The 12,202-nt window shown below is 41.6% G+C and overlaps 1 protein-coding gene across 1 annotated transcript in view; it reads left to right on the forward strand.

Annotated features, from left to right (window-relative positions):
- The first annotated feature begins 64 nt into the window (after window positions 1-64).
- Window positions 65-12,202, forward strand: part of LOC106611173 (ral GTPase-activating protein subunit alpha-1-like) — a 123,605-nt gene continuing 111,467 nt past the window's right edge. The window contains 1 exon segment of the mRNA XM_014211096.2: window positions 65-451. Within this exon segment, the coding sequence (XP_014066571.2) occupies window positions 346-451 (106 nt within the window). The 5' untranslated portion in view covers window positions 65-345.

Here is a 12,202-nt window from a genome sequence, read left to right on the forward strand (position 1 = left end):
AATATATATATTTTTTTTTTCTACCAGACTGGAGCGTTGAATTGCTCTGATTTCCACTAACTTGTTTTTCATATCTCAAGCTCCGCCATGTTTTGATATTTTGGGGAGAGGTGTGTTGTTTGGACTGCTAGCAACATTTTACATAAACTCTTATCTGCAAAATGCACACCTCTCACCGACTTGAATTTATTTGTATATATGTTATCGCCCTTGAAGGCTGTTAGGTCGCAGTACATAATCAAATGATAACGGACCTCCAGCTCTTTTGTGGTTATCAATCTTTTGAAGAAGATAAGCAGGGGCTTGGTGCCTCCTACACAGATTCGTTCGTCTCCTTCTTTCGGAATGTTCTCAAAAAAGCCTCATGGGGACGTCAAAAAATCAACACCGAAAGTGTTGGATCCCAAAAAAGATGTACTGACACGTCTAAAACACCTGCGGATCGTTATAGGTAAGTCGAAATTAGACATTTTGTCGGCTATCTTGCTGGGCTAGATATAGCTTGATGCTACAGCTAAACCAAAGCTATCCTAGCTGAAGTGAGCTCGCGACTTTTATCAGTTTTTGATGCGGAGTAGCTAGCTAAGGTGCCTAATTGTTGCTACTCCATCATTGGACGGATTGGAAGCATACAGTTGTTGCTAGCCATTATAACATGTTTTGTATAATTGCAATGCTTAAAATGAATTTGATGTGCTGGTTGCATACTGATTGTATTCACAGTAGCTCAAGTTTATTCTATTCTGCAAATAATTCGAGATGTCAACCATGTTTTGATTTGGTCAGTGTTGTCCGGGGTCCTTGGGACGTGCTTAACCTAAACTCCTACCCTTACCGAACTTTAACCATTTTACATTTCAACTTCAATGGGGTAGGGACGTCCCAAGGATGATATACCGTTCCATTTGTCAATTTATGTCTTCAGTGATTTATCTCTGTCTTGCCCCTTGCCTTCTGCACAATTTGTGGACTGAAGATGCAACATATACTAGAACCAGATTTGAGATGTCAGGTAATTAGCTAATTGGAGGAGTTCATCAAAAACTGCCTGCAAAACGGAATCTGTCTGGAGGATGGGATTGGGTCTGTGGGCGGCACTGGGTGGACCCTGTGAAAAAACAGACGATGTAAACCGGGGCTTCCTTTGGGATTTGTCAGGAAAGTCAGTCCTAGAGAGAACCGAGTCCTACTGTTTCACCAAAGTGTCCTGAATTTAAAGTCAAAAGCCCTCTTGTTGCATGGTCTGTTCCAAAGCTTTAAAAATATGATATTGAGAGGAAATGGACTGGAGATGGTTAAATTCTGTTGTCTTTGTAGAAGCTATGAAAAATATGAAAACTTCATGGCATTGTGACTTGTGAGTGAAACATTGCTGCTCCATTTCATGAACCCATTTGTGTTCAAGGCACATACCAAATGTCCTTTTTCCAATGTCCCCCAGTATAGCAACTGGTGTAGGAACACAGACTGTCATCATCCCATTGTGCATGTGCCAGTAGCTGATGGAGCATTTAAGACAACAACAAAAAATCAACAGAAATCAAGACATCAGTGATCTTCAGATTGGAAAGCCGGAGCTCTAGAAGGATGCCTGAGTTTCCGACTTGGAATTCTGAGTTGGGTGACTGTTCAAAACCAGATGGACCTTGTTTTCTTTTTCAGAGTTCCCAGCTGTCTTGAACGCACTGTATGAAGTCGGATATTTCTGAGTTCTCAGTTGTTTTGGATGCGGCATGAGATTGGAGAGGTGTGTGTGTGTGTGTGTGCTACTGAGAAACAGCATAGCCACATACTGTGTAATAATAATGTAATGTGATGTGTTAGGCCTAGCATTTCCTTTTATTGGTTGTTGAAAAATAATCTAGGCTAATTCATTTAAAACTAATCATTTAAAACTATAGGCTAATAATATAACTTTAGTATAGCAAAAAATAGGCTAATTGTGACAGTGTAAAAAACATGATTTTATGGCTGTGCCTTAGCTAAATGTAGAAGCTACTTTTATTTCAAAAGTGCTGCACACATGGTGTACACCTAGAGTGGCTTGAGTTTGCCAGGGAGTAGGTTAGGAACTGCGCTCTGTGGAAATTGGATGGGTGTGCCCTGGCCAGCTCACTCCATGGGGAATTTCAGGCCCAAGATAACAATCACACAATCATGTTGGGGATATAGGCTAGGCCTAGAAGAGAGTTGTGTAGCTGTGGTGCGGCACTGTCTGATCGTAATGGCAGCTGAGCAACGGATGACAAGCTTCAGGCACGACGCCACACAGGATGTGTAACCTAAGCTCAGTCAGTATTTCCCATGGCTTAATCAACATCCATGGCTCCTTTTTAAAGAAAATCTTCAATGGAAAAACATAAAATCAACTGTATTCTTCACATACTTCGTAAACAACAGGCAGTTAAATGCTTACTTATGGGCCCTTCCCAACAAGGCAGAGAGAAATAATAGAAAAGTATAACATGCAGTTGATGTCGGAAGTTTACATACACCTTAGCCAAATACATTCAAACCCAGTTTTTGACCACTTCAGACATTTAATCCGAGTAAAATTTCCCTGTCTTAGGTCAGTTAGGATCACCACTTTATTTTAAGAATGTGAAATGTCAGAATAATAGTAGAGAGAGTGATTTATTTCAGCATTTATTTCTTTCATCACATTCCCAGTGGGTCAGAAGTTTACATACACTCAATTAGTATTTAGTAATATTGCCTTTAAATTGTTTAAGTAAAATGTTTCGGGTAGCCTTCCACCAGCTTTCCACAATAAGTTGTGTGCATTTTGGCCCATTCCTCTTGACAGAGCTGGTGTAACTGAGTCAGGTTTGTAGGCCACCTTGCTCACACACGCTTTTTCAGTTCTGCCCACAAATTTTCTATGGGATTGAGGTCAGGACTTTCTGATGACCACTCCAATGCTTTGACTTTGTTGTCCTTAAGCCATTTTGCCCCAACTTTGGAAGTATGCTAGGGGTCATTGTCCATTTGGAAGACCCGTTTGCGACCAAGCTTTTAACTTCCTGACTGATGTCTTGAGATGTTGCTTCAATATATCCATATAATTTTCCTACCTCATGATGCCATCTATTTTGTGAAGTGCACCAGTCCCTCCTGCAGCAAAGCACCCCCACAACATGGTGCTGCCACCCCAGTGCTTCACGGTTGGGATGGTGTTCTTTAGCTTGCAAGCCTCCCCCTTTTTTCTCCAAATGTAACGATGGTCATTATGGCCAAACCGTTCTATTTTTGTTTCATCAGACCATAGGACATTTCTCCAAAAACTACAATCTTTGTCCCCATGTGCAGTTGCAAACCGTAGTCTGGCTTTTTTATGGTTGTTTTGGAGCAGTGGCTTCTTCCTTGCTGAGCAGCCTTTCAGGTTATGTCAATATAGGACTCGTTTTACTGTGGATATAGATCATTTTGTACCTGTTTCCTCCAGCATCTTCACAAGGTCCTTTGCTGTTGTTCTGGGATTGATTTGCACTTTTCGCACCAAAGTACGTTCTTCTCTAGGAGACAGAACGCATCTCCTTCCTGAGCGGTATGACAGTTGCGTGGTCCCATGGTGTTTATACGTGCATACTATTGTTTGTACAGATGAACGTGGTACCTTCAGGCATTTGGAAATTGCTCCCAAGGATGAACCAGATTTGTGGAGGTCTACAATTTTTTTTCTAAGGTCTTGGCTGATTTCTTTTAATTTTCCCATGATGTCAAGCAAAGGGGCACAGAGCTTGAAGGTAGGCCTTGAAATACATCCACAGGTACACCTCCAATTGACTCAAATGATGTCAATTAGCCTATCAGAAGCTTCTAAAGCCATGACAACATTTTCTGGAATTTTCCAAGCTGTTTAAAGGCACAGTTAACTTAGTGTATGTACACTTCTGACCCACTGGAATTGTGATACAGTGAATTATAAGTGAAATAATCTGTCTGTAAACCATTTTTGTAAAAATGACTTGTGTCATGCACAAAGTAGATGTCCTAACTGACTTGCCAAAACTATAGTGGGTAACAAGACATTTGTGCAGTGGTTGAAAAACAAGTTTTAATGACTCCAACCTAAGTGTATGTAAACTTCCGACTTCAACTGTACATAATAATAATAATAATAATAATGATAATAGATACACAATGAATAATGATAACTTGGCTATATACAAGGGGTACCAGTACTGAGTTGATGTGCAGAGGTACAAATAGAGGGGTGGGGGATCTAGTTATTGTCAAATGTGGATCATTTCAAGCAGCAGTAGGCTAAACATTGTGGCAACTGGCAATTGGTAGACTGACTCACAACAATATCTGCCTGTCTGTGTCTTTGGGAATGAAAAGTTGATGACGTCAAGTCAACTTTATTGCCCTTTATTTACAGTCAGATACTGCTTAATTCTATTAGCCTATCAGAGAGCAGCTCTAGACATCAGTAGACATCACGCTACCAAAATTTGTCTTTAACTATCCAATGCTCTTGAGATTTTTAGGATATCTGGAAGTTAGTTATTTCATTAAATGAATGTGTTGTTGTTCTGTTGTGTATGGAACTACCATATTGTGTGTCCCAAATGGCACCCTATTCCTTATATACTATTGACCAGAGGCAATGGGCTTGGTCAAAAGTAGTGCACTATAAAGGAAATAGGGTGCCATTTGGGATGTAGACAAAGTGTGGTGTGTCGGAGCCAGGCACCGGTCTGGATGCATCTTTAGCTTTAAATGCCCACACCGGTAGAAATCCACTTTTTCGAGCTGAAAGACGATGGCCAGAGCATACCCATGATGTTGCACAACGATTTAAGTCAAGTTATCGTTTTAGTCAAAGTATGATATATTTGCGCTTGAAGTGACATTTGAACTGCCCACTTCATAATGCTGGGCGATATGGCCAAAATATCAAATTATTATATATTTACATTTTTTGACTGTATTTTATGTTCTTGAATAATAAAAGTGGGGCTTTATTTTCTGATTGTTTTATACTGTTTAATCCATCTCCCTCAAAAATAATTTTCTACACATTTCCCAAAAAATATTTCCACACTGTGCCACACACGGCTGCATGAAAGGGGTGTGGTGGCTAATTTCTGCGTTACCAAATGAGGAGAAACAAACTTCACACACCAGTCAGAGTTATACTTAAACTACATCTTTAATAATAAGAGCTTTGCATTAGCAATGACTTTCAATGATGCGCCATTTCTAATGAACCATTTGAAAGTGACAACACAAAAGTACAAAGATCTTTTATAGCCAAGATACACCCCTCTCAATCTACATGACGAACCACAGATCTTAGGAGCAGTTCACAAAGAAAGACTTTTACTTGAGAGAGGAGTATCCCATAGCCAGATAACATTTGCTATAAATTATTGTTCAGTTTGGTCCCTAAGACGAGGTTCTAATCTCGTTCCTGGTACTTCATAGCACAAAAACATTACCTCATGTTATTCTGGAATGCTCTTTAGGTTTTATCACCCAAAGACATCGTAAATCTCCTCTCAGTGCTATCTCATAGAGGCCCATCCTCAGTAAAACACACACACACACAAAAGTTAACAGAATACTCTATTCTGTCGAATAAAACAACCATTATAATACAATACAAGCATTATAACATGATCTTGCAATTTTCCATGACAGGGGCAACAAATCTAGGCATAGTTAATTGGTAACCTGTTGGAATCATGAAAATGGAATGATTATTCAAATGCTATACTTGGAATATCGTGGGCAGCACCTTGAATACATTGTTGTTTGGCGTGACAACAAATGAATATGCCAGGGAGGAATTATTGACAGGGTAGAAACTGAAGTGTTGGTCAGTGTTTCCAGGTGAAACATTACATGTTTTCTAAGCTCATGTAGCTGTCTAGCTAGCTAACATATTCATGCTTCACCTATTCTTTTTTTTTACTTAGAAGATATCGTTGCACAAACAGCATGCTTATCTAGGACTACACCAGCTCTGGTACCAGGCTGTATTAGCTAGCTAGCTATGTTTGCTCTGACTCTTAGTACACTTCCTGATAAAATCAGTCACCGTATCAGTATATTTGTCAATATTATTCTCGGAAGCTACCCGGAACATATCCCAGTCCGTGTGATCAAAACAATCTTGAAGCATGGATTCCAATTGGTCAGACTAGCGTTGAATAGTCTTTAGGACGGGTACGTCCTCTTTGAGTTTCTGAAGGAAGGAGCAAAATGGAGTCGTGGTCAGATTAGCTGAAAGGATGGTGGGGGAGGGCCTTGCAGGCATCCCGGAAGTTGGAGTAGCAGTGGTTGAGTGTTTTTAGCAGTGCGAGTACTACCGTTGATGTGTTGATTGAACTACGGCAGCCTTTTCCTGAAATTTGCTTTGTTAAAATCCCCAGCTACAAGAAATACGGCCTCAGGATATGTGGTTTCCAGTTCACTATATTCCTAAAGAAAATATTGTACTTTTTACTCCATACATTTTCCCTGACACCCAAAAGTACTCGTTACATTTTGAATGCTTAGCAGGACAGGAAAATGGTCCAATTCACACACTTAAGAAAACATCCCTTCTCATCCCTACTTCCTCTGGTAGACTCACTAAACAAATCCTTAATTTGTAAATTATGTCTGAGTGTTGTAGAGCCCCTGGCTATCCTTTAAATATATATATATATATATATATATATATATATATATATATAAAAGAAAACAAGAAAATGGTGCTGTCTGGCTTGCTTAATATAAGGAATTATAAATTATTTATACTTTTACTTTTGATACTAAAGTGCATTTTAGCAATTACATTTACTCGGTCGATTAATCGGTATCGGCTTTTTTTGGTCTTTCAATAATCGGTATCGGCGTTGAAAAATCATATTCGGTCGACCTCTAGTAATGACGCTACGAAAAATACAGAGCAACACAGAACAAAAGCAGAAAAATACAAAGCGCACACTTCCAACAACTAACCAAGTTCAAGTCGAACAGTCATTTGAAAGTGTAAGAAAATTTCAGCGAAACAAGTCAAAGGCGAAATCCATTAACGCAAAGATAATGAAATTCATTGCTCTTAACAATCAACCGTTCTCTGTCGTGGATGATGTTGGCTTTCGCCGACTGGTCGAGGACCTCGAGCTCCGGTACACACAACCTAGTACAGTGAGGGGGAAAAAAGTATTTGATCCCCTGCTGATTTTGTACGTTTGCCCACTGACAAAGAAATGATCAGTCTATAATTTTAATGGTAGGTTTATTTGAACAGTGAGAGACAGAATAACAACAAAAAAATCCAGAAAAATGCATGTCAAAAATGTTATAAATTGATTTGCATTTTAATGAGGGAAATAAGTATTTGACCCCTCTCAATCAGAAAGATTTCTGGCTGCCAGGTGTCTTTTATACAGGTAACGAGCTGAGATTAGGAGCACACTCTTAAAGGGAGTGCTCCTAATCTCAGTTTGTTACCTGTGTAAAAGACACCTGTCCACAGAAGCAATCAATCAATCAGATTCCAAACTCTCCACTATGGCCAAGACCAAAGAGCTCTCCAAGGATGTCAGGGACAAGATTGTAGACCTACACAAGGCTGGAATGGGCTACAAGACCATCGCCAAGCAGCTTGGTGAGAAGGTGACAACAGTTGGTGCGATTATTCGCAAATGGAAGAAACACAAAAGAACTGTCAATCTCCCTCGGCCTGGGGAGCCGTGCAAGATCTCACCTCGTGGAGTTGCAATGATCATGAGAACGGTGAGGAATCAGCCCAGATCTACACGGGAGGATCTTGTCAATGATCTCAAGGCAGCTGGGACCATAGTTGGCAAGAAAACAATTGATAACACACTACGCCATGAAGGACTGAAATCCTGCAGCACCCGCAAGGTCCCCCTGCTCAAGAAAGCTCATATACATGCCCGTCTGAAGTTTGCCAATGAACATCTGAATGATTCAGAGGACAACTGGGTGAAAATGTTGTGGTCAGATGAGACCGAAATGGAGCTCTTTGGCATCAACTCAACTCGCCGTGTTTGGAGGAGGAGGAATGCTGCCTATGACTCCAAGAACACCATCCCCACCGTCAAACATGGAGGTGGAAACATTATGCTTTGGGGGTGTTTTTCTGCTAAGGGGACAGGACAACTTCACTGCATCAATGGGACGATGGACAGGGCCATGTACCGTCAAATCTTGGGTGAGAACCTCCTTCCCTCAGCCAGGGCATTGAAAATGGGTCGTGGATGGGTATTCCAGCATGACAATGACCCAAAACACATGGCCAAGGCAACAAAGGAGTGGCTCAAGAAGAAGCACATTAACATCCTGGAGTGGCCTAGCCAGTCTCCAGACCTTAATCCCATAGAAAATCTGTGGAGGGAGCTGAAGGTTCGAGTTGCCAAACGTCAGCCTCGAAACCTTAATGACTTGGAGAAGATCTGCAAAGAGGAGTGGGACAAAATCCCTCCTGAGATATGTGCAATCCTGGTGGCCAACTACAAGAAACATCTGACCTCTGATTGCCAACAAGGGTTTTGCCACCAAGTACTAAGTCATGTTTTGCAGAGGGGTCAATTACTTATTTCCCTCATTAAAATGCAAATCATTTTATAACATTTTTGACATGCGTTATTCTGGATTTTTGTTGTTGTTCTGTCTCGCACTGTTCAAATAAACCTACCATTAAAATTATAGACTGATCATTTCTTTGTCAGTGGGCAAACGTACAAAATCAGCAGGGGATCAAATACTTTTTTCCCTCACTGTAAGTGCTATTTTTCAAATGTTGCCCTACCGGAGTTACACAGTATTGTTGAAACGCACATCTATGAGCTACTTGCTATTGGTGTCACTGCTATTAGCTTCACGACTGACATTTGGACCAGCGCTGTCCGCCCCATGAGCATGCTGAGTCTGACAACACAGTGGGTCGACGAGGATTTCGTACTGAGGAAAGCCGTATTGCATGCTCAAGAATGTGCTGTTCTCATACCGCTGCTGCCATTTCAATGGCATTTGAAACTTGGAAACATGAACACAGTCCTAGCTCCATTCGAACAACTGACTTGAGAAATAATCTCAACTGCGTCTGCAGCAGACGTGATACCCTCTGTCATGGCATTGAAACTCCTGCTCAACATAACTGCCGACACATACCGTGGGGTTAAAACTTGCAGAAGTACTTTAGAAGAGGCTGTGAACAAGCGATTCGGTGGCATTCTCTCTGAGCCTCTTTACTCTGTCGCCACCATGCTCAATGCTAGGTACAAGGACCACTACTTTGATGCAGACAAGAAACAGGGTTTACGGAAATGTTAGACACAGCTGGACAAGATGGAAATGGACACAGCGACAGTGCACACCAAGGAAGAGAGGCCACGGACAGACAGAGCTGAAACTCCACTGCTTGACGTGTATGATGAAATCCTGGTTGAGACTGAACAAATTAACAACGAAACAGCACAGCAAGTATGTGAAAGAAATAGGTTTTGATTATGTTTCACTGGTAATGGGGTCATACGTAAATGCCAACAAAATAACTTTTTGGTCATTTTTGTGTAACTATTTAACTGTACAAGAATGCTTAAAAAAACTCTACAAGAATGCTTAATTTTTATTATCGGTATTGTTTTTTTTTGGCAAGGAAAATATCGGATATTGGTATCAGCCAAAATGTCATATCGGTGCATCCCTAGTTTTAACCATGTTTTGAAGCTATAAGGTGTTTGTACATTTTCTTTTTACAAACCTTGGAGTAGAACAAGCTTATATTTTAGGTTCTAATAGGGTATGATTGTTGAACTAACCTCATGAAGCATTTATAAGTTATATTCTTCAAGAATCAATGGGTACATATTAGGCATGCGCCGATATGACATATTTGGCCGATATCCGATATTTTCCTTGCCAAAAAAAACGATATCGATATTTAACATTTTAGTGGCCTTTTAAACATTCTAGTACAGTTAAATAGTTACACACATGGACGCAGTGGTCTAAGGCACTGAATCTCAGTGCGAGAAGCGTCACTACAGTCCCTGGGTCGAATCCAGGCTGTAGCACATCCGGCCGTGATTGGGAGTCCCATAGGGTGGCGCACAATTGGCCCAGCGTCGTCCGGGTTTGGCCGGTGTAGGCCGTCATTGTAAATAAGATTTTGTTCTTAACTGACTTGCCTAGTTAAATAAAGGTTAAATAAAAAAATAAAAACAAACTCGCTTCCCCCGTTGCCCCAAAATGAATGGTTTTGACCGCTAAAGTTTTGCTTCACTACACGCTCCACTGCTTTGAATGGTGTAATGTTAGTCTATCCAGATAATGAAAAGGCACTCGCGAAATAAAATTCAAAGAATTTATAGATGCATGTCATTTGTGGCATGCCTGATTGTAGCCTATCATTTCACTGACTTGACTTTGCTGTACTGCAGCCAAAGTCTGCCAGCAGCCTACCTACCAAAGGTTGCACCGTGTCCATGGAAATGTAGAAAAACACATTTACATTTCATATTTTAGTCATTTAGCAGACTCTTATTCAGAGCGACTTACAGTTAGTAAGTACATTTTTCCTCAAAGTCGCTATCAGCAAAGTCAGAACTAGTAAGGGGGGAAGAAAAGTAAAGTGCAAGTGTTAGTTTAAAAAATATATACTTTTTTGGGGGGGTGTCTAGGTGAGAAGGGGAATGCGAGGGGGGGGGTGCTGTGGGGTTATTTAAGATTTCAGTAGGGTTTCAGATGATTTCAGAATATGGTCAGGAACTCTGCTGTCCTAGCTTCAGGAGGAAGCTGGTTCCACCATTAGGGTGCCAGGAAAGAGAAGAGCTTGGACTGGGCTGAGTGGGAGCTGGCCTCCTGTAGGGGTGGGAGGGCCAAGAGACCAGGGGTGGCAGAATGGAGTACTTGGGTTGGGGTGTAGGGTTTGAGCATAGCCTGAAGGTAGGGAGGGGCAGTTCCTATTGTTGCTCCGTAGGCAAGCACTATGGTCTTGTAGTGGATGCAAGCTTCAACTGGAACCCAGTGGAGTGTGCGGAGGAGTGGGGTGACATGGGAGAACTTGGAAAGGTTGAACACCAGGCGGGCTAAGGCGTTCTGGATATGCTGCGGGGGTTTGATGTCACAAGCGGGTAGCCCAGCCAACAGAGAGTTGCAGTAGTCCAGTCAGGAGAGGACAAGTGCCTGGATTAGGACCTGCGGCGCTTCCTGTGTGAGGTAGGGTCGTACTCTAGGGATGTTGTAGAGCATGAACCTGCAGGAGCGAGTCACGGCTTTATTTGCTGAGAACAACAGGGTCTTGTCCCGGGTCATGTCAAGGTTCTTTGCACTGGGGGACACTGTGGAGTCAACCGTGATGGAGAGGTCTTTGAGCGGGCAGACCTTCCCTGGGAGGAAGAACAGCTCTGTTTAGCTTGAGGTGGTGAGCCGACATCCAAGCTAACATATCTGCCAGGCACGCAGAGATGCGTGTCGCCACCTGGGTGTCAGAAGGGGGGAAGGAGAAAGATGACAATAATGTTAAGCTTGAGTGGACAAGTGACAGTGACGTCATGGAATTGAAATGGGGAAAGGGAGAAAAGAGAATCTCCACTTAGGAGAAATGAGTAGCCCTGTGCCACTACCGTGATGGCCAGATGCTCTCTCACTATGAGAGAATATGGATAACTGTCTTTCAATAGTTACCCATATTACCGGCGTTTCATATTATTCTTTGTAACTCTTTCTAAGGCGGCTAAGTGGCTGCAATTTATGTAACATGCCAAAACTTTGGAGATAACTATTGATGGCGAATTCAAATATGTTTTCCCTAAATCAATGCTTCTGATAAATCAAGCTCCAGAACCAGCCATAGAACCAGCTGGCTAATCTTTTGAATACAGTATAGTAAAAAACAAAAATCGGCAACAACAGTTAACATTAGCTAGCTAGATAAGGTTAGCAGGATAGCAAGCTAGCTAGATAAAGTTAACATGCTAGCTAGCTACACTGACAGCTGTCAGTGCCCTATTTGTTGATGTTTATCAACTCCGTGGAAATTCCCACACCCAATTCGTGAACATGTATAAGTAGCCTTCGTCATTCTTCATAGGTGGAACCTAAAGGTGCTTTTCCTCTCTAGGACAGGAAATTACATTGAAACAGTGGCGACAACTTTAAATGGCCCATGGCACCAATGCCAGCACCATGTCAAAAGAACAAACTCAGACAGGCAATGTGTATGGTTGGACAC

Source organism: Salmo salar, chromosome ssa09, assembly GCF_905237065.1.
Source record: "Salmo salar chromosome ssa09, Ssal_v3.1, whole genome shotgun sequence".
NCBI lineage: Eukaryota > Metazoa > Chordata > Actinopteri > Salmoniformes > Salmonidae > Salmo > Salmo salar.